The following is a 23623-nucleotide window of genomic DNA, read 5'->3' as shown; positions in this document are numbered from 1 at the left end:
TTTTTTGTTTCTACTTGGGCTGTGTGTTGTTATATTACTTTCTTTGCAATAATTTGACACCCTAAAGAGTTCGTTTTGCCTATCCTTATCGCGCTGTTTTCGATTTCCCCAGACGCCTTATTCCACGATTATTACTTTTCTAATGCTTATCATTCACCGCTTGAGTTTCGTGTTTGGTTGGTTGGTTGGTTGGTTTGTTTGCTTGTTTGAGTCCGCTTCACGCCGCGTCGGTACGCATGGATTGGTAATATGTTTTGGTCTGTTTACTGTTCGGATCCGTTAAAAAAATCTGTTTGCTTTCAGTCCGAACAGGGCGAAAATGGGCTCACCGTTACGGGTAAGTGGTCACTTTTACACTCTATTGCCGCGGCCGGTGGCACGATTTAAACTACAGCAAGCCCGGAACGGTTTGTCTAGATGCAATTTCAGCTGTCGCTTGTGCAATGGAAATGGTGGAAAGGACCCATGGCTTTTTTTTCCTCCCTCGAAAGTGCTGCCCTCTGTAACAGTAGTCCACCAGGCAATGGGAGCGTTCCGAGATTGGATTCATTTTTTTCCTTTCGGTATCACCCCGCACACATATCTCCCGGCCATGCCTTTCTAATGTGCCCATTGAAGTTTGCCATACTGTCCTTTAGAGCGCCATTTGCGGATACTTATCAGCCTATCTAAAGTGGCAGCGCCTCAATATGGTTCACGTTTGACCGTAACGAAGGGATGGCTGCAAATTATCCGGCTCGGGACGTGAGCCAGAAGGTAACGAAGTGGGCAAACAAAAAGAAAAGAGCAGAAAAAATTCACACACACGCACACACACACACACACTTACAGGAAATGGGCAAAGCAAAATGGGCGGTTTTGCTACCACTAACTGGGTCAAGCAAACACACCGCCATCGAGCTGGAAGCCCGTGGCAGGAAAACTCCTCCCGATGGCTTTACTCTGCCTCCTTAAGACACATATGTGTGTGTGTGTAAGTGAAAAGATTTTTATTACAACAACCAACATGGGAAAAAGGGGTCAGTGATGCAGAAGGAACGGAAACGATCCACCGGACCGACAACAACAACAAAACTCACAAACGATAGCAAAAATGGTCACGTTTCTTTTACATCATTTCGCCAACCCGTCCTTTTTTGCAATACTCTCGTGGGTCTTTCGATAGTCTTGATAGTTAAGAAGCTGCTCGCCGCTACACCAAAGGGGAGCAGAAAAACGGAATAAGAAAACAAACACACACACACGCGGACACATTTATACCCTCGGAGACGAATCGAGGAACAATGGAAGTGGCTGGACGTGGTATCCTTCGATGCTGTTGGTTTGGCTTCGCTCACGTTTATTATCGTGATTATGCTTTCGACGTTCGAGCGGGTCGAGCGGCGAGCGTGATACATTTACATAGTCGTTGGCGCATAGGTAAACTAACAATCCTACTGTTACAAAAGGCAGGGACCCGGCATCCGGGGAGGGGACAAACAATAGGCGCCACGAACCGAGCCACGATTCTACCGTTTCCGTCGAGGTTGAGGGTTATTGAAAACTGCATGTGGATGTGGAGTGGGTTTTGCGCATTGTTCTAAACCATGATCCTGAACGAACGCTGCACTCGCATCGCTTTAGGACTTTTTATTGGGCCTGCTACATCGTCCAGCGATGGCTCTCGTGATGTTGGTTAAGGGGGAAGCGATGGAGCATCTCAGGCCGTCAGTGTAATGTTTCGAACGTTTGACGCTCGTTGGCGGACGTTTTTGGACAGTGGAGAGTCTGGAGCGGGGAGTTCTTCGCCCGCAACAGGTTACCTACCTCCTTGCAGGCCTTTCGCAAACCGTAACCGAACCGCAGCTCACCGGAGCTCATCCGCCCAGCAAAGGGACGGAAAGCCAACGCTATGAGCATGGTTTGGCTGTACAGCGGAACCACGCGGGTGGTGGTGGTAGCCCAGCCGGGCGGCCGAGCACTCCGGTGGTCCCGGTTATGCTGTTCCGGCAGCCCGAAACGATCGTGCGCCCCAGGACCGCGATGGCAGCGATGACGGTGAGCTCGTATACGAATGAACGGCGAAGGTGCGGGGGCACTTCCGGGTGCTGGATGCAGGATGGGAGAAAACCGCCACGGGCAACGGTGACGGTTAGGATGAGCAGCGCACCGGCAACGAACGGAGTGTAGCTTCTGGGCGCTGAAGGCCGTTGGTGGTGGTGGTGATGCTGGTTTCGGAGGGAACGGTGTGAAACGACGTCGGCGGCGGCGTCATCGTGGAACAACGGCGAACATCACGACAGGATGCCTCGTCATAGGTCGCTACTGGTCGACGGGTTGCCGAGGTTGCTCTCGAGGGTGTCGTCCTTGTGTCAGAGTGGCGGCTTGTACACTTCGATCGCCGGTGTGAGCATGTCCACTCGTGTCGATATTGATGAATCGCTGCGTGCAGAGGAAGAGAAAGCAGAATAATAAGATTAGCAGAAAAAAACACTGCTATAGATCGAATGAAAAGAAATGCATTTCATATTCATTTATATTACAACCCGTCGGGAGTTTGTTTTTGGATGCCGGAACCAGAGCAAACGCTACTAAGAATTTGCGTGTCAAGAAAAGTATTCAAATATATCACGAAATAAACCATGGGGTAACATATTTCAAAAAGTATATAACTCTTACTTATTTATTTATTACGTTATCAAAATATAAAATATAGTGACTCAAAAAAATTATGTTTTGAACGTCAGTATTTAACTCTGTAGCGATCAGTGGAGGTTTCCAGAGGAGAGAACCTGATTAAGTGGTTAAATAAGTTATTAATAGCTTGCAACGAATAAACCGCATATTGCTCAAAACGTCTATTAAACAATTTGAGTAAACAATTAAAAAGGAAGCTTTATTTTCAGTTATTATTATTTTGCCTATTTGGATTTGAATTTTTGTAAGTATATTTGTATGTTTTAAAACATATTCATACTTATTTTTGATGAATATTGAGCCTTTTCAAGAAATAAATTTTGGTTTGTTGTGCTGATACATTTATTTTATTGTACTTGAAATTAATCATGTACTCTATTCACCCATTATTTACAATATCTTATGTTTATCAGGAATTGCATACAGTATTTAAAATAACTTAGCTTCGAGAAGTTTTCAAGGTTGCGAGCAATATTACATTTCGTATTACGGTTGAAAGTTGTATTCCTTGAATGTTGGTATTTGGAATGCAAAGTAAACGAGGTATTGCAGTGGATATTGGACGAGATGTACGTTACAAGTATTATTTTAAATGATAAATTATGCAATTGCGATAGAAAAAGCCTACCAGTAAGTATACGAGGAAGCCACCTCGTTCAAGAATTTCATTCCTCGTATTTTAGGAAAAATCAAGCGAGGCATCGTGAACAAATCCGTTGAGAATTAAGATTGTTTTTTGCATGAAGCAGTAAAGTTTTCTTACGTGCCGAACTTGGCCCAGGGGCCTAAATTTACCGACCCCTGCTCTAGACTGTGTGGGTTCGAATCCTAACCGAGACTGGATCCTCCCCAAAGGGAAAAGGTTTAGTAAGCCCTTAAGGACCAGGTATGACCAAGATCGTTATATTAAGAAGAAGAAAAAGAAAAATAAGAAGAAGAAGAAGAAGAAAAAGAACAAGAACAAGAAGAAGAAAAAGAATCCAGAATCTACAGTACTCTTCATAAATCGGATTAAAAATAAAGAAAGGAATCGTGAACCGTCAGAATATTGTTTTCATAAATTAAATACTACAAAAATTTGCTGATAGATAATGTTGTTTTCGAAATCATTGAAACTGAAATAATTCAAGAGTTTGGTTTTCATTTGCTTAACTTGACTTTTGTTCATCCCTTCAGCTTTTTTGCTGAAGCAATTTTTGAATGATATGAATATGTTGAGGTAATTTTACAAAATCTCCAGTGATTTTATCAACAAAAGTGTTTCCAAAGAGTTTTCAATACTCGAAGCTCAAAGCTAAGTTCTGATGTATTTCGCGGAACGGATGAGAGAATGAAACACATTCCCCAACATACACGCTCTGAAACAGGAAGTAAGTGAAGCTAGCTCAAAAACAAAACACAGCTCACCAGGAAACCAGTCAATTTGGCTAAATGGTACGCGCGCCGGAATGGCGTACAATGCAGAACCGAACACCCGAAATGTCTGAGAAACTGTAGCACCGGATCCTATCGTCCCTTCGGGTGGCGAATTATGGACCCCCAGGTTTCCTAACGAACTGCTCGGCACACATCCTCACGGCCAGAACGGACATCCTTCGCCATCTTCCACCTTCCCCCGTCATGCTGCCTTTCACTCTGCACCCGCCGACAGATGTTCCGAGGACGAAAGGTGGGGAAGGATTCAACCGAATGGTTCTTTCGCATGCAATGTCCCATTAAATCGTCCCGGCACGTGTTTTATGATTTTCACCTTCCCCGAGCCACCACTCCGCCGGTGTGCAGCGTTTCCCGGTTTTGTTTTTCGTTTCGTTTGTTTTTGTTTCACCCGGTGTATGACTCGACGTCGCGCACCGCCGTTTTGCGTTTTTCGTCTTTGGCTGGCCCGGGTTTGGTTGTTTTGTGTCACTTTTTTCGAGACGGCTCAGTGCGGTGGTCCTCGATCGAGCCCATAATCCGGAGGCTTCCGTGCAGTGTTCCATAAAAGGAGCCACGGCCACTACCTTCACCACCGCGCAACCACCAGAAGAGAGCAGCAATGAAGTTGTTCTTGATTGGGGCGTGCCAATGAAAATATGTTTTTAATAAAGAAATTCGTCGCCGCATTTTGTTCACCTATCCCCCACCCTCTTTACTGCTTTTCGGGTGGCCCTTCTATCATCGTTGGATGGAATGGTATGGTTTTTTCCGGCTCTACGTTTTCCTGATTTGTGTCTGCTTGTGTGCTTTTGTAAAAGCATCGTGCCCCGGGGCTGTTTCGGTGTGCTCGTTTGGCCGAGTGCCTCGGTCCTTAAATCTAGTGCTGTCCGCTTTCATTTCGAATGCAAATTTTTCTGTCCCGCACCCTCGGAGGTGAATGGAGGGTTTCATAATTTGCACTAATTGAGCGTCGATTGAGGGGCGCGGCGGGAAAGGGGAAATCTTCCATTCTTTAGTTTTCAAGTCACACCACCTTACGGTTCGGACGATTGTAATGGCTCGGTGTCTGCGTAAGGTAGTAAGGTACTGTTCCATATTTTACATCAAACCCACCTTCAAGGGTTTGGATATTATCTTCGTGTTCAATGCATCCCTGTCTTTATCGGAGGTTCTGTTTTTTACATTCCGTTTTTGTTGATCTCGCAACCCTGTTTGTTTATTGTTCATTTCAATAGTAAAAGAACTTCCAGTCTTTAACGCACTTTGTAAGATGTTTTCCTTCGAAGATGTCCTTTTGAGAATCCTTCGCAAAACGGAAGGATATTCAACTTTTTTTTACGAACCGCAAACAAGGTTGATAGATGATTATATTTTGCTTTACACCCACAGTTGTGGTTTTGGTTTTGAAGCTGAAACATGGTTCCTTAATTTTGGGAATCATGTTCAATTATTTTAATCATGTTTATCATTTTAATCAGTTTAGAAAACCTCATTTTAAATCATTCCCTACCTACTTTTGATTTGAATGTGGTTTTAAATAGAATATGGAGGGCGATGAGTTTATTTCGAAACATTCAAATTATGATTGTTAAACATTCGATGTGAATTATAAATTAAAATCGTAAACGCAATCTACCAAATAGGTTGAGTTTGTCGTGTATTTGTTTATTGTCGCCCCTTATCGTTCATCCGTTTTCGTGCCCTTAATAAGCAACATATCTTTAGCCGAGTGTAATATGCAACAAGGAAGGGGAAAAATGATCGAATTTATCAACCTACCATCAAACATCGTTAGCGCTAACATTCCGGTGTGCGCTGGAGAGATTAATTTTAAAGCGACCCAGCGTCTCTCCGCTCGTCATTTTTCTTTGCAGCTCCCTTTTAAAAGGATGTCACAATGGGCTTAGTCAAGAGTGTGTGTGTGTGTGTGTGTGTGCGTGTTTGGGTTTTTTCCCTTTTCTCCCCAATTCTTGTCGCCTACTTTTACCTCTCCACATAATATGCTCGAGCATCTATCGTGGATGCCCACGGAATCATTTTGCTTCCATCCTTCCATCCCCGAAAGTTCACCCAGGATGGGATGGATTTTTTCGCGATATTTCTTCATCTTCCACCACCACCAGCACACACTTGCCTTTCATCTTTCCTTTGCCATCCCGCCGAAAGTACCACGATATTGAACCATTCTCATCATCATCAGCGTTTTCACCGACATCGTCCGACAGCCAGCAGCACGTGAACATGAACATCAGCATAAGCATCGTGATCGTTTTTCCCTTCGGTCGTCTTGGCAGGGTGGAAGACGTGGGGTAGGGTGGGTTTCTTTCGCCATGACACTCCTTCCGATCAGCCCAAGACGAAACGATGGCAAACAACGTACTGTCGAGAATTTGTAATGAAGTCTTGGTGAAAGGTTCTGTAGAACATGGACAGGGTAGATAAGGGAGGAAGTGGGGAGGGGTGTGTACATCTTGCCTCAAGTAGGCACTCATGATAGACCAGAACAAACATACCCCATTCTGTGGGCTGTGGAAGGATCCGAAGGCAACATTTACGATGCTACTGGCGAACTGATGATGGCCAATATTTTATAATTTTACTTATCGCTGGTTTCTTTCGCCGTCGCCTGCGCGTAACGTGTCCGTCTTTCACTCACTCCGTCCGTCAATCGATCGCTTCCATTTTCTTCATCCTTTCGCTGCCATAAACGGTCACAATGTTGCGAAAAGGGCCGCTCTCCCCTCACTCGCCCTCTCCCAGCTTCCAACATGAAAATAAAATGCCATTCGCTTCTCCCATCAGAACGTTTGTTGCTCGGTTCCTAGAAGTGGTTCATGATCTCAACGGTTTCGTGCCCCAGTGGAGTTGGTCCTCGGGAAACAACAAGAGAAAGATTACCGATGTCTTTGGTCAGGCACCCATCCCCCTCCCCTCCGAACGAACCGTTCTGGCCGTAGCAAGCAACAAACGGCTCGCTCGGGAAGTGCGACGTGCCATTAGCACGTCCGGTCGACAATAGCCCATGGGTTTGGAATTCAAATTGCTGAGGCGAAACGAAAAAACAACAAACTTTCGGGAAATTAACTGCCAAAAAGTGTAGCAGAATGATACTGGGGCTCGAGACCATCAACAGATTGGTAAACATTGGCGCGAGGCGAAAGGGGTCGCATCAATGATTTTGTTTTCTAGAATGAAAAGGGATTTATGTATTTGACGCCATATAATATGGAAGCCTTTAAACTGCTCGTTGCACGTTCCGGAAATAAAGAAGTTGTATGACAAAAAAAAGAACAGGATTAAAGCCGTTCGGACTGATTTGGGAGTAGGGAATGTAAGTGGAAATAGATGCGGTCCGAAAGAGTTCCACAGCCTCAGAAATGATTGAAAGAAAATAATTTCATAAAACTGTAACTCCAATAAAGCATGGAGTTTAAATTAGAATATTTTTTAAACATATAGAAGATAGCCAAAAACACATAACAGCATAAAATGTGAAAGTTTTGGGGACAATAGCCTAAAATTGAAGTGTCTACTTTGAATGATGTTTAGAGGTAAATGATTCCAAATAAATGTAAACTCCGTAGGATGGAATTGAAACTTATGACAAGATCATTGTCATTCAATACCGAACACAAAAAACAACTAAAAAAGTTATTAATTTTAGTAAGATCTTTCGCACTGCATTAAGTAACATGCTCGGACAAAACAACCAGTTGGAAGTTTACGTAAACTAGAGCAACAAAACCCTCTGGGAGACAGTTATAACAACGCATACCGAAAAATTTGATGATGAAGAATGATTAGCTATTAGAAGAACTTCTCAACCAACGGTAATCATCAACATCAATTATTCTGGATAATATTTGATGTAAAAGCTCTATGAAACCGTCAAAATAGTCTATTTTCAATTCATTGAAATACTTTTGGTAACATTCAGACTTGAAAAATTAGAGTATTTAGTTTCTAATTTTGAAGAAAACATATGAAGTTTGTGGAAGAGCGATGCTTTTTTCAAAACAATCTTATCGTAGGTAGTTTTTAAGTACTCTTTGATTTGCTTGTAAGATAATGCTACAGATTTGTAAATACTGCTTACAAGGAACAGTAAAATGGCTCCAAATTAAAATTCTATAAACAAATGAGATTATCCATTCAATTTTTGCAACTGCTTTTAATTATTTTCCACTCGACCTTTCGCACGTTTTGAGGCCGCCACATGCGTGCCTCGGGCACGAACGCTTGGAAAACACTCGTTTGATGTGTGGAGCGGTATAATGTAGCCGCGTAATCATATGCCATCGCCACTCGAGGCTCACGGCGCGTCCCGCCCACCACATCGCCCACTTTGAAGTGCAGCCATTCATTTACACTCACCTAGGGCCTATGCTAATATTATGTTTCGACACGAGGTTTACCGCAAACAGTCGTTGGCCCAGCCGGCGCACCCCGAACGGGTTCCCCTTTCTTCGCCCGAGCGCGCGTATCCGCGTGTATTTTCCCCCCTCCACGGATGAGCCAAAACTGAGCAGCTCAAGTGTGCCTCTACATTATTCAATCGCACGAATCCTTTCCAACCACCCGTGCACTAGTGACAGGCGACCGAGCGAACGTTTCCGTTGTTTCGATGATGGGAACGGGAAAAACGGAACCCCTCCTCCTCTGGATGTCACGCGTTAGCCGACGTTGGTTATGATGATGAGGAAGGTTATGATTTCGGTTTGGTTTACGGAAGCACCACCCCCACGCGATGGCAGAGTAGGGAGGGATGTAGAGGAGAATAAAGTGGGCACCCACCGAGCGGAAAGCGGGAGGAATGGTTGTGGCCACTGCTAAACGACATAAAATTAGGTTGATGGGGACAGAGGAATAAAAAAGGGAAAAAGCAAAACCGTTTTGAAAAACAAGAGAAAGAACAGACACGGAATGGCAGCGTGTGTCAGTCACCGATTTGGGGGAAAACCCCCAAGGCCGCACACTCACACTCCCCGTCTCGGTGAGCAGGTCCGGGGGCACTCGACAACCTGCGATCGATCCCTTCCCTTGCCGATAGGGCGAAACAGGACGAAAGTAGTGGATTGGGCGGAGTAGGAGAAAAAAATACGGTATAACCTAACCTAACCAAACCGCGCTGACCGAGTGTGGCCAGATCGCACCACCCGCTGTATTAACCGTAATGAAATAACAAATAATCCACCGAAACTTGCCACCCAATGGGGAAACTGGAAAGCGACGGGAAACGGGTACCGACCGGCTGTTCATTTTGTGCGGTTATAGAAAACTGTCACGCGATTGTCATCCACTTTCGACAAGTCGCATTTCGGGGGCGGCGAGCAAAGCAATCGAACACGGAAGCACCGGCACACGGTGGCTTCGCATGGTGTTAGCCTCGACCCTCGACCGGCTGGGGTGACTAAGGTGACCGTCGCCGTTCGCCGTACGTATGGCGCCCTTGGGTTCCGCTTTCGGGAACTGTCAGCTTCGATCACGTGCCGGTGCAAAATCGAACCCGGAAGGAAAGTGACGCGGGTTGAGATGAGTGCTTGCTCGTTTTGCACTTCAAACAAGGCCGGGCGGGTTGAAAAAAGGGCGGATGTTGATTTATATAGAATGATTACAAGGTCATTTAATGTGACATTAGAATTGTCACCTGAGTATATTGTGTGGCTCTTCGAAACCATGCTAGGTTTTGTTTTTGGGTGGAGAGATGTTTCCCTAAATAGGTCACAAAATCTCCTTTATATTTGCATCTACGAATAATACTTGATGTAACAGCTGCCTTATTTACATAACATTCGATCGTAAATTGTAAATTTGCAATATTCGGTCCTACTTCTTTCTACCCAAGGTTATTACGGGTTCTCTACGAACACAGTGACAGCGTCAGTTTACCGCTAGGATGATAAATAATGAATACCAAAAATCAACTTAAATATATAACACTTCACTTAACCAAATAGGTTTGTGAGTATTTCTTTCAGATAAACTTGGAATTATTATTTTCTCAGTTTAACTACTACACAATTTGATACGATGTCCTTCGTTATCAAAAGATATTGCAACACTGATGTAGTAATTACCGGAAATACGTTCCATACAAGACGTTTTCCCAGTTTTGTCTCATGAAGTGTGCATACGCAGTTGTTTATATCGAAAAAGAGAAAGTAACACATTGTTGATTTTTGACCGCATGTTAAGAATTGGACTGAAATGTATGTTTGTTAAACTTTCACTAACTTGAGCTTGTTTCTGTTTTGAAAATGCTATGTTTTAATTTTGAATAATATCAATTAAAGGTTCTTTTTTGAAATAAATATGATCGGAACGTCTATCGTTCATTACGTACATCACTAAACGTCATTGAACGTGGGTTTTTACGAAAGAATCGGTTCGAGATGTGAATTGTAAAATTCTTTCTAGTAAAATAAAAAAATGGTCGGCTCACTCGAATCTGTTGAGCGAGTTCAACACCTCCTTTGTATTACTTTTACTATGGTAAATGTACTTTTTACTGTTATCAAAAATACTTTCCTACAAACAGCTCACAGAATATCTTATCTTAAACCACACAAAATAATACTTTAGGAAATTCCTTGGACGTAATTTGTAAATTGTTTTACAACGCATCAAATCCAGATCAAATTTCTTTGACTCAATCGAGTTAAATGCAGACACTTTCAAATCTGATTTATTAGTAAGTTTAAGTCTTAAAAAGAAATATAAACGAATAGATTGAAACAAGAACATTACCATAAAATGGGAGGTTTTAGCAAGGGCGGATTTAAACAAGGTAAGAATTGTGATCGTCACTTTTCTCGGATATGCAGACCCAACTCTTGAGACTTGATTATGATTTCCAAGCATTTCCGTGCAGAAGAATACAGATTCCGGTTCTCAAAAACAAACCCCTCCGAACAGGTATTACACAACGCTACGCCGTTGCGCAGCTGGCTGTGCTAATTAAATTTGAACCGCACGTTCGCTCACCTGAGATTCTCTATCCTAGGCCGCCGGTGCCGGTGCCGGTGCCGCCGGCGCTCCTTTTTACACCTACAATCACAGTGCATAATGCAGAGGAGGACCGACGAGACGACGGTGACGATGAACGGGACCACGAAGAAGTGGATGATCGTGTTGACCTGGTCCTCGCGGTTGTACGCGGTCATCACGACCGTCTTGTTCTGCTTCGAGTAGTAGCAGGGGAAGACGGCCCCCTCGAAGCCGTACATGTCGGTGAAGTTCTTGCAGCTGACGGCGGGCGGGTAGCCGCAGCCCTTGATGTTGACCAGCAGGATCGCCTCGTCCGAGCGCTCGACGTCGGTCAGGTTGAACAGCTCGCCGGGCGTCGCGTTGAACGGGAAGGTGAAGTTCAGGTCGTCGATGAACGTCACGTAGATGTGCGTGCAGCGGAACACGTCCGAGGTGCAGCCCTCCCGGCACGAGCTCCACGAGCAGTTGAACAGGCCGGTCATGTCCTCGCGCCGCGTCGTCACGCACATCGTCGGCCGCTCGACGAAGTCGCCGACCAGCGTCGAGATGGCCGGATCGACGTACAGCGGCACGAGGAAGAGCAGCGAGGCGCCGGCCGTCACCGACAGGAACGCCAGGCTGGACGTGGTGTAGAAGGAGGCGTTCTCGCGCAGCGACCGCTTCGGCGGTGGCCCATTCTTCGCCTTCTTCGCCGCCGCTAGCTCGAGCAGCTTCTTCTTCCGTAGCTCTTCGGCCTGTTGCTCGAGCAGCAGTTCCGAACTATCGCTCCTCATGGTCGCACCGGCATGCACGGGTCGGGGGCGTCTCGGTGTCGGCGGGGGCGGCGCTCGCTCGCTGCGATCCGATCGGGTAAGGCAGGTAGGCCACCGGCAGTGGGACGGGTGCGGTCGGTGGCAACAGACGCACGGGCTGCCGGGTGATTACTGTGGGCCGGACGCGGGACGACCTGTCCTTCGACGACGACGCTAACGGTGACGGTGACGGTGGTGGTGAGGATGGGGAGGATGGCGTTGCCGCATCCGCTATAACGCCCGCTGCTGCTGCTGCTGCCAGTGGAAGTAGTATGCCTACGATCCACAACATCCCCCGTCAAGGACAAGCCGCTGGTGCTCCGTAGGTGGGCTGGTTCTGACGGCCCCCTTTACCTGGGGATGGGGACGGCTTGGGGTGAGATGGGGGAGAGGCGGAAGGGGAGGCTATGGCCAGGAAACGTCCACTCAGATGCTGCCCTCAGATCGGCCCCCGGAAGGATGAACGATGAAGCACGGTGCTAACAACCTGCTCGTTGCGCCAAGTCCTGCTAGAATTTCGATAGGCCGTTGTTAAGGCGGAAGCACCACCAACCACTACCAGCAGCAAACTATTCGCTCAACAATGGCTCAACACTTTCGGCAGAAGAAGGCCATGGAAGCAACACAGAAAGCTCGCCTCCCAAGACGCCACAACACGCATCGACTCGCATCTCGCACTGCACTCCGTTCTGCCAATTCGTTGTATACTCCGACGACTTGCTCTTGCTCCGATCCGACCACACTCAGCACACTTGCGAAGGCCGTCCCTCGATCTCGTCCAGAAGTATGTTTTCACAACAATTGCTTGCTCCCCGGACGGACCGAGTAACCGAGCCCGAAAAAGGAGACACTCGCTGCTGCTACACCTGAGCGTAACCTAACCTCAACACACTTCCGTCGCGTACTACTCGGTAAGCGATCGTTGCGCCCTTAAGCGGGACAGACGGGATGAACAATGTGGTTTTGGTGGAGGCACAACTCGTCTCTATCTCACACTCGCTTGCGCTCCTCACTCGGCAGGATATTTTCTTTATACACCCGCACTCTTGGAACTCGGCAGCACAAACACAGCCGCACGCTCGCGACAGACTAACACTCATTCAATCCCCCAACAGCCCCAACCGCCTGTCGCGGGTAAGCTTCGGGATTAACTGCTCCGTTTCACTTTTGCACACCGGTTTGCTTCTCTTTTTCACTCACTCTCACATACACACTCACCAACCGCTTCAAGCGTTAGCGTTTTTTGCTTTCTTCCTTCACTTAAACCGCGCGTTTTCTCTCGCGCTTTTCCTGCACTGTGTAGGGGTAAAGCTTTTCGTTAAATCACTTCACTGTATTTTCTACCGATTGAGAGGATCTCCCGACGTGTGTGTGTGTGTGTGTGTGCACGAACGTGTATGCGTTTGTGCAGTGGAGCTTTTCTAAACTTTCATTCATTTAACACTCGCTCCTTCTCCGAGGGCTGGGTTGTATGTTTGCTAACAAATCCGTGGTGTGAGGGGTGGGGAGGAGAAAAGGAAAAAAAAATAAACGCACCACCACTAGGAAAGCTTTCGGCTGTTCGTGTCGCTCGTGCTAAGCACACAGGTTAACGTGCTATAGCACATTCTATAAGCCTACACGCACGTACAAACATCACATGCACATGCTGATAAACGATGATGGATGCTGTGGTGAGTGTATTGGTGGCGGTGCGTTAGAAACCGACCGTTCGAATCAATGTAGCCCGCGTTTCAAAGCGCAAAGTTCGTTCCCCGTCCGCCGGAAAGCGGACGCCTGGTCGTTCACGACGATGGGGGATTGCTTTTATTGAACGGTTCCGTGTGTGTGTGTATCGTATGTCGAGCGCGTATGTTTGGGTTTGATTTGCCTTCGCCCACCCTCACGGGAGCTTGGGGTCAAAATCAGGACCCGTTCCGTTCTAGTTTCCGGCGCAGGAAGTCACCGCATCCCGAGTCGGTGACAAACAACAACGACGTCGCTCCCTCGCACAGCTAATTAACGTGCAATTTAGGTTTGATTTCATTAATGATGCTTCCGTTGTGTCTGGTGCCATTTGTTTTTTTCCCTCTGCCAACCAAACCAAAGCGCCTATGGCCTTTCGAAATCCGTCTGAGTGCGTTTTGGGGTTGTTTTTTTTTATTATCTCCAATTTTTATTATCTCCACCGAATGAAATTCAACTCCGACAGGGCCGGAAGGGAACCGAGCCGGTTTGCCCGCTGCACGTCTGCATTCGAATGGCACCGTCGGGGATTGGGTGGAAACGGATTTCACTACGCCACGCAACGCGCGCGCCCATTTTTTAATCCGATTCCATCCATTCACCCTTCCTTCGCCGCTGGATCGGGGCGTGTTTCTGTTTTTCTGTCCCTGCAGGCTAATTGCTCGCTAATGGGACTTTTTGAGTACAGGACCGGACCCGGTGTCCACCGTGATTTATCGCCCACCGGAGTCCACTTGCGCCGTGCGGTATCAGTTCGTGTACAATTTTTTTAGCGTCCTCCGTCGCCGTTTGTTTGCGATACAAATAAACTACCAAAAAATGCACAAGGAGGCCCTAAGAGTGAGGTTTTTAAATGTGTTTGCTGCAGCTCATTCGAATACTTCTACGTTAGGATAGTAAGGGTTATGGTACTGTATCTTATCTGTTTCATTCTTACGCGATTCACTACGATTGTTTTCAACCGTTTAATCGTCTTGGGCTTACTTTTATTTATATTTAAAAGAGTTCTAGTAAGGTCAATTATACGAATATTTTGTACTTCTTCAATCGGTATGATAAGGTTTGAATCATAAGTGAACTTGGAAATTAAATTAATCCAAGTACTCCCGAAAACTTATGGGAACCACTAGACATGAGAAAGCGAACGAAAACAAAACAAAACACAACCAGAATCCTTCGAACCAACTATCGAACCATGGCGGCGATGGTCAACCCGGACCCGTGCTAGTGATGTATAACCTCGTTTCTTTTATGATTATTATATTGATTTTATGATTCTTGCCTCCGCTGGTTTTGGCACCAACGCCAAGCGCGGAAAAAGGCACACCAAAGGCACGTACACGTTTGGGCAGCAAAGTGTTTTTCTTTTTTGCGCCGTTGCTCCCTTTCGGTGGCTAGCACACCCCCGCTCACATCGTGACCCCTGCACACGCATCAACACACACATACATCGAGAGATGGCTACAGCAACCCGCGCACATGGGTGAGAAGCTCACACATACGTTCCCACACACACACACACACGCGGAAACAACCGAATAGTGTTTCTTCCGGGGCCACAATTGGCCGGGACTTCCGTTTGGCCCTTATTTTTATTATAGTGTTTTATTTATTTTTATTGACTATTTTCTCCGCCCTGCACCACCCTACACTCCGGCGCTCACCTCGTCGCACAAACACTCACTAGCTCTCGTCAATTCGCTCGTGCCCGCGCACCCGACCACCGCAGGGCTGCTGCCTCCATGGCGCACACTTTAGGCCGGATGTCGTCCGGCACTGCCACCGCTAGAAGGTCGAACGGCCTGGTCGGGGGTGGTGGTGGTGGTGGTGTTGGTGGCCTGATGGTGGGTGCATCTAGGACACCGACGCAGGACCTGCAGGGCCGGATGAATAATCCATACCGTGTGCCACCCGTGCCCGGCGGAGTGACGGCGCCGAAGGTTCCCGTCCGACGATTCCACTTGCACCGCTCGCCTAATGCACCCGGGTTACGGTCTGGCTGCGGAAGAAAAAGGGGGGTGTCAAATGAAACGGCATATTATGAGTTGTTTATATTTTTAGTTCTGGTTATGCGAACCAAGAAAACCCAGTGTAATTTATTCTATTTATTCTCTATTTTCCAATCACCTCCAGTCACTTCCGTTGAAGGTGGTTTGCGAAAGCGTTGCTTTGGGTGATCGTTCCCTTTTCGAAAGATTTCCACTGACACCGTAAACATTATGCCGTTGCTTAATGGACGTTTACATAAGCAGTGTACTTTGTCTGCTTCAACTCCGTCGATCAATTTCACTGTCCCCATTAACAATATTTCAGCTTCAAAAATGGACACTTGTCAATGAATAACAATAATTCTGACGGCTCTCATAAATATGGTTCCCTTTTCTTTCACGGCTCAAGGGCACCTCTGGAAATTGCCTCCTTTCTACCGACTACAATGTCCCCTTTCTTCGGAATGGAATTATAAACAAAACTTCATTTGGTTTCTTTTTGGCACTTAGTGCAACGATGTTTCTTATTTTGAACGAGGAAACAAACACCTAACGCTCCTAACACGTTACAGAAATGTTAAAAAAAAACTTATCAATTAATGTGATTTTACTGTACGATGTATTCAAAAGTTAGGAGTCGCTCTTAAACTAAGAATCGAACTGTTAATAAGATGATTGTTTACGATTTGTTCTGATGAACATGTTCCTCTGTTCGATAGAAATGTAACAAATTATTATTTCAAATATTTCCTCCTTTAATCATATTTCAAATCACAGTATTTATTTAATTAATTTAAATAACTAACCAAAAATGCACGTAGAAACACGCTGTGACATTATTCTATCTAGAATCTGTTTGCGGTGGATGGTATTCCTAGAAGCTGATTTTTTTTCAAAAAAAATTGCACATTACATATAATGTTTTATTAAGCATTATAGTAACGAAAACTGTAAAACTCACTTACTTTTGCACTTTGTACCGAAACATGAAGTTTGATTGAATAAGGGAATACGGTACATATTAATTACATTGGGGTATATTAATATTGATTATGTTTCGTCTCTTACAAAGACTAACATATAAAAATGTTCACCATATTACAATGAAAAACTATTAACTTGCGACATTTGCAAAAAAACAACATTAAGTAAATTTTAAATCCTGAAATAATGAAAAACAACCCGTTGAATAAAGCGACCCCACAAAACGTGTCGGTAGCATTTCATTTTATCGTCGCACCACACTTGGATATACAATTTTAATTCGCTCATTCCTTTCCTGCCATAGAAATAACAACCATCTGAGTATATGCTGAAAGATGCTTTTGTGGAAAACCATTGCAACACAAACATACCATATTTTTTTGTCTGCTCGTTTCATGGAATGAACCAACGATGTTTTGAATGCGAAACGTACTGCATTGAGAAAACTGAAAATTGAAGGTAACGAAAATTCCATCCTTATGTACACAAGAAGGATGAACATTTTTGAGCAGCTTTCAATGATCGAGGAATGTCACGTAGAAATTACAAGTAGGCAAGTATCTACGTTTGACCTATATTAAACATTAAATTTAAGTTAGTTTGCATAATTTGAAAAGACTTTGTGTAGGAAATAGTATTTAATTACATTTCTTAACCATTATTAACGCAGATATGACAGTTCGATTTATTTTGAACCACTAGTTCCAATAAAATAAGCTGAAAGAAAACCCTTCATTTGTACCGGCAATCAATTAGCTATGGCACTTTATTCGATTGGCGACCGCAAATGTCCATTGTACGGGATATGCATGAGAGTTTCCACACACGATTGGACACCCTCCAAAGAAATTATCACTACATATGGCACACTGCAAAAATCGAACGAGCATTTCATGGTGTCAACGCAACTTGACAGAATGGGATCACTTATTTTGAAACTCAACCGTTACCGCTGACCGCACTGGCCCCGATTTGGCATTGTTGCAATTAAAAGGGCATTAGAAATGCACCCGGTTTTCAGACCGCATATGAGCCGATTGGGGACATGGTTCAGCGACCACTGGTTGGGAGGATGATTAGATGATTCCGATTTGATTTCCCAATCCAAAAGTTGCGGGACAGATTTGGGGCACAGCCAGCCGGCCGGGCTGATAGTTATTTATTCCCGGAATGGTTCCACCGCGCCGAGATTGAGTGTTCTCGTGCTAATTGTTTGATATTTAAAAGCTAATAGCAGATGGCAGCGGCCCATGGTTAGGAAGCGTTTTATTTATGCGCGCCGTTAGAGGATTAGAGTTTCAATTCACCCGTCACCCGTTGGAAGATAATTTGCATCGGAGGTCAGGGGAAATTATACCGGGCACGGTTTGTGGCAGGGAAAGCCACATTGGAAAAAGGCGACTGACCTAGAATGCTGGCACTGTGAATTGTAAAAGCATTTCAATTGCAATTTAATTTTGTATTCGGAAGGGGGTGTTCCGTTGGTGTTTCCGTTAAATGTCCCCCTGTATGTCATAAAATGTCCGATGCAATATGGAAGCTTCCACCAGCTTTGCTCTGGTTCGCTTCCAGCCCGTTTTTTTTCCGTTCCGCAGCGAAGATCCAACATTGAGCTGGGTTGGTGTATCGTCGTAGCTCCAGAAGTCCCTGCGAGGCGCCCGGGAGCAATTTTCGCCAACGCCAACCGATGATGATATTGTTGCGCAGCCCGAAGTAAAAGTGCATCGTCACGTCCCAGCTGCTGCATTCTACTGCCAACAACGGCACACAGCCTTCAAGCTGAACTGCCCACACCCACACCCACCCAGCAGCTTGCACTAATAAATGCATCCAAAACCGACGGGCGCTTTCGCTCGCTCCAGCACCACCAACCATAGCACCAGTTTTTGCTCTCGTCCCTTTTCGCCTGATTTATCTTCGCTCTCTCCCCATATTCCACCAAAATGCTAAAGATTGCCGTTTCAGCAGTGTGGTGCTTCCCGTTCGGCGTTTATCGGCGAACCCCTGTCAAAGCCAGCGCAATGGAAATGCGTTGATGTGTTGCGTGGCACCACGAGGAAATGGGCGCCCGAGCGAGGCCAAACGATCGACGAGGCTCTAGCCGCCGGACCAGCGGCATCGGGCGGCATTGTTGTTTGCACGATGCATTTCTGGGCCACTGCTTCCCCGTTACACCCGGTTACACCACGCGGGCTCCGCATTGTCCATGCACTCGCCTTCCTACTCGCACACCGTCCTATTTGTGTGCTGTTTTTATGGCCTTTTTTCCTATTTTAATCTCCTTTTTTCCAACGCTCTCTCTCTTTTTCTCTTTACCCTGTTCGTGGTGGCTTTCGAACGTTGTTCTTACGGTTTGAAGGTATTGATTTTTCATTTTATTTTTCGTCCCCCATCAAACGGCCAGCGCTTCATTTCGAGCACTTTAAATTGTTGAGCAGATGCGAAAATGCTAAAATACAGAACACCTACTCGAGGAAATCACGAAAACACGTCCCAAATTCGATAGGCATAAAAGTGAAAAAATAGTATTCCATCGGAAACAAATATTGATCGAAAATAACTCTGTGAAATATCTACCAGATAACCAAATGTAGCAGTGAGTTTACTGATTAAATATTTTTGCTGAAGGTTTAGAAATTACATATAAACATTTTGCAATACAAATTTGTAGGTATAATTTCAAACTTGCTTCCAATGAGGTTGTTCCTTTTGGAAAAGCGTTTAAATAAAGCGGATCTATGTTTGACGTTCAGTATTCTTAAAATGCTATTTTCGATTGGTAAAAGTTGTTCAGTTGATTGTCTAGATATTTTGCAATTTTTCGAAACGTTCAACACCGAGCAAAAACCATTTCTGAATGTATATAACAACAAAACATTGTCTCGCTTTTGTGTGAACCAGCGGTTTTCTTGAAGGTAGTGTGTGTAAGGAACCTTTAAGATTTTTAGCATTGCAAAACCGAACCAAAAGTTAAAATATTTGTGTAACAACGTACAAAGGAGTGTCACCTAAGGTTCGGCTAGGTTATCGGACGCTATTTACCTACACACATAACACACATATAACACAAAACTCGATCTATTATAAATGAACTGTGGTAGGATTCTTTCTCTGCTCTCCACATTTCTCCGATAGCCTCATTAAATTATCAAAGAATGGGTCCAGATTGTACCACATTTATTGTTTAGTATCTTTCCTTCAAACCCTTTCCGGGTGAAGAGGACCCGAACGGTGTATTTTGATGTCCTTGAACCTTCGGCTTCTCTTCTATCGGGCTGGAGTTCATTTGAAGAATTTTTCAACCTTTGGTACCTTTTTCTGTTCCTGTTCTACCGCTTTTGTCCGCTTAGCACGACCACGACCTGCACCAGCACTTTAATTGCTTCTACCGTGCGGCCATTCACCATTAATGCGGTAGAAGTGCTCCCGAACTCCTTTTACCACTGGTTCGCGTGGTAATTAATCAAATTTTGTCAGTCCAAAAGCACTTCCCGCAAGCTTCATTGGGACTTTGGGCTGCTACTCGCGTCGGACGGGACGGTGTGGTAGGGAAGGGCTGCAAGAAGGGCCGCTCGATTAATGACACTGCACCAACGTGCTCGATACGTTCGATGGCACATAAATAAATAAGAAATGTCGGGGGGAAGGATGAAAATACATTCATCCTTCAAATCTTTCCTCGCAACGCCCGAGAAAAAGGGAAGTGATGTAAAATTTAGCTCCAAAACATTGAGCACTGCTTTGGAGAAGGGAGTGGGCGGGTGGGGGGGGGGGCGTTTTGGTCCTGAAGCAAAAAGGACCCTTCGCCAATCGACCCAAAGCGAACGATAGGAGAGGGAGCAAAGAAGGAACGAAACGAGCACCATCTGGTGCGTCGGCATCGCCATCGCGACCGATGGGACACCCAAGTACCGAAGTGGTGGTGTTGGTGGGCGTGTGGGCGGACTCTATGGTGTGGCTGTGCAAACTGATTGTGTAACCGAACCGATTTTCCATCTATGCTGCGAGTCGGAGGATGGTATCCCGTTTTTCTCTCTTTCTCTCTCTCTCTCTCTCTCTCTCGCACTATCTCTTTTTCTATTGTTCTTTCATGTGAATTCTGGTTTGGTTCCTTCCTTAACCTTTCTTTTGTTTATTTCTTAATATAATACTTCGCCAAAAGAAAATTCATTTTTCTTTTCTCTGCTTTTTTCCCTTCATATCCATTCCTCTCTCTCTCTAATTTACTGTCCTGTTTTTATTTTCGTGGCACTATGTGTTTGTCAGACGAACTAAATCTTCTCGTGCTTCTAATCGTGCCGACTCGTCGTGGGTGAGCCGTACAAAGAAAACTTCGTCCTCGTCAGCAATACGTGTATTACAAGCAATCAAGAACACTAAACATCCATACACCCACACGCGTGCACCATCACTACCTCACTACGTCAATTTGGGTCCTTTTTTCCATCGAACCAACGATCATTCGACGTGCGGGAGCTCTGATTTTCATCCTGTGGCTCCTGTCCAAAGTTCATTCTGTTTTATGTCCTTTTTGTTATTTTTCCCCTCACACCGGTCGTCCCATCAGGTGAGAGAACATTCGCTCGAACGTTACACACCCACTCTACTTTACACGCACATAGGCGTCGAGCTTTCACGCACGCACTCAATCAACCACCTGCACACACACATACACACACACACATTTGGAGGAGCGCATAGTTGCATTGGTCCCTAATGTTCCCTTTTGGGCTGAGATTCGTTGGGTGACGATCCGGGTGACACACATGACTCCGGAATTCAATTACACGGCACTGCAATCTAACGTCCTGGGGGAGAGTTGTTAGGAGTGATGGGTGGTGTAACGGGTAAAATTAGATAACTTCTCTTCACATAGGTTCACTTTACACCGAAAAAAAAATTAGCAACGAAATCTTACACCCACTTCCAGGCGCACACACGGAACACACGAACACTCGATATGCAATATACCCGTCAGGTGCGCCATGGCAAACCATGTTCGAATGGAACTGATTCGTACGTTGCATCCATTCATCCCCGCTGCCACCCGTCGTGGGTGGTTTTAACCGACGCTACATGCTGAGGGCACAGACATTCACACTGTCCCGCCCCGGTAGCCTTCAAACGGAGGGTGAAGTCCTTGAGTTCGCCCTACGGTTTGCATGAAAGTTCGCCAAAAGCACAAAAGACTTTACATTCATGTGGCTAACCGCAGAACATCCGAATTGAACGTTTTGGCTCGCTTTGGCTTAGGACAATGAGTGGAGGGTTAGCTAACAAGGTTGTTTTACTGTGAAAACTTTGTGACGAATAGTATAATTTAGTAGACGAGAACAAAACTGTGCGAGAAACTTTTCTTTACTGCTTCAGCATTTCAACATAGCTGGGCAGTATTTGAATAAAATCTCGCAGTGATAAGCACTTCGTGATTGAATTTGCTTTCAGTCTGCAAAGGTTTCGGGGGAGTAATTTATGTGTTTGTTCGCTGGAACGATTACGAAAAGGAAGGCGCAAAAGCAATAAAAAGGGACATGCTTATCGACGGCCAAAGTTAAACACCTTGGCTAACCCGATGACAGACAACCACGAACGGGCGAACGGAGCCCGACGCGGGCGGTATTTGGATATTGGCTGGGGTTGAATAGAACAGGACCTTTCTGCTTCTTTTCGTTTTTAATTGCTACTAAAATGACGCACCTTACGAACGGTTTTTGGGGTTTCTTCCCCACTCTTTAGATGATGCACTAAAGTCACTCGATGGCTTGCCGTCCGTTTGTTCGTCTTCCCCGATGGCGATGGAACTGATAGGCAGGATGGCTGTGGGCGACAGTGACGATAACGACAAACGAAAAACGGGATTTGGCGCGACCACGGTACTAACCGACGAGCATCGGCTTCGAATCGCAACGCAAGACTGAGGCTCGTGGCTTTTCGTTCGAGGCCACAGACCGCTCCCCAAGCATTAGGGATACAGCTCACTCGAGTGTCCTGTCTGACCCACAGATACACCCTCGCAGCAGCAGCAGAGTTGGATATGACCAGCACCAACACCAACGTCCCAGGCGAACACTCCCACAAACGGTAGGCGAGAGCATGATATTCGCCACCATTTATTTTTCCGGATGGAAACTACTATATACGTAACCTAATACATGATTTTAAATATTTCCTTTTTCACATTACCGAATACGTCCGCAAAGAAGGCAGAATTTCATGTAAAAATATTCTTCCCAATGTGCTTACATCGTGAACAACCAGGCTGCTCCATCGAACGTAAGCTTTCGAGAAGCTTTTGACGCGATGGTGTGAAACAACCCATTTGGAAGTGTGCTTCTTTCCTCCCCTGCTGCACTTTCTCTTTTGTGTTTATTCTCTCACTCTCTCGTTTTTCACAAACACACATTCACACATCCGTGGTCTCGCTCGGAAAATGATCAGGAACGGTTGTTTTTGTGGTGTCGATTACTTCGTACATGCGAAAGCCCATTTGCTGGAGAAGCTTTCCGTACATTCGCTTCACCCAAAATCAGTGTACAAACGATTGCGTGGTAAGTGTGCGTGACAGCAAGAAGTTTATGGTTGTAGTAGTTGTTGTCCAGTAGAGTTGTTGTGGTTCAAAAGGACGATAAGTTCGTACACAGAAACACATTTTTTCTCAAATTTGCTTTCTCCCTCTCTTGCGCTTTCCTTTTCTTTCTTTCTTTCGTCTTTCGTATGATGATGAATGCAAACAAATGATTTCGGGCGCACCTAAGAAAAACACAACAAACGCCCTTACGAACCAACACAGCCAAATCTTGGACAAGTCTGGCCGCTCACTACACCTGCACGCTATGTTGCAACCGATGAAAAGTGGAAAAGGTTGCGGAAAGGTTGGAGTCAAAGGTTGGGTGGTCGTGTGGCTTTTCATTCAGAGATTTTTCCTCCCATCCACCACGGTGGAGGTGATGGAGCGAGGAGCCACTCCGATTCATAGCCGCTCGACAGCTGCTACCACCGATTTGGACCCGAAAGATGGTTTTGTTTGCCTTTGTGTGGGGAGCATTTAAACATCCC

General features: G+C 45.5%; 1 protein-coding gene across 1 annotated transcript; it reads right to left on the bottom strand.

The window, feature by feature from the left end:
• Window positions 1–2351: 2351 nt before the first annotated feature.
• On the bottom strand, window positions 2352–11852 carry LOC131272165 (protein tipE). The gene is made up of 2 exons (XM_058273814.1): window positions 11077–11852; window positions 2352–2421 (listed from the first exon to the last, which is right to left on the bottom strand). The coding sequence occupies exons 1-2, from the start codon at window positions 11850–11852 to the stop codon at window positions 2352–2354; spliced, it is 846 nt and encodes a 281-aa protein (XP_058129797.1).
• Window positions 11853–23623: the final 11771 nt, after the last annotated feature.

The sequence above is a fragment of the Anopheles coustani genome, chromosome 3 (assembly GCF_943734705.1).
Source record: "Anopheles coustani chromosome 3, idAnoCousDA_361_x.2, whole genome shotgun sequence".
NCBI lineage: Eukaryota > Metazoa > Arthropoda > Insecta > Diptera > Culicidae > Anopheles > Anopheles coustani.
This window is presented reverse-complemented; position numbering and strand designations above follow the sequence as displayed.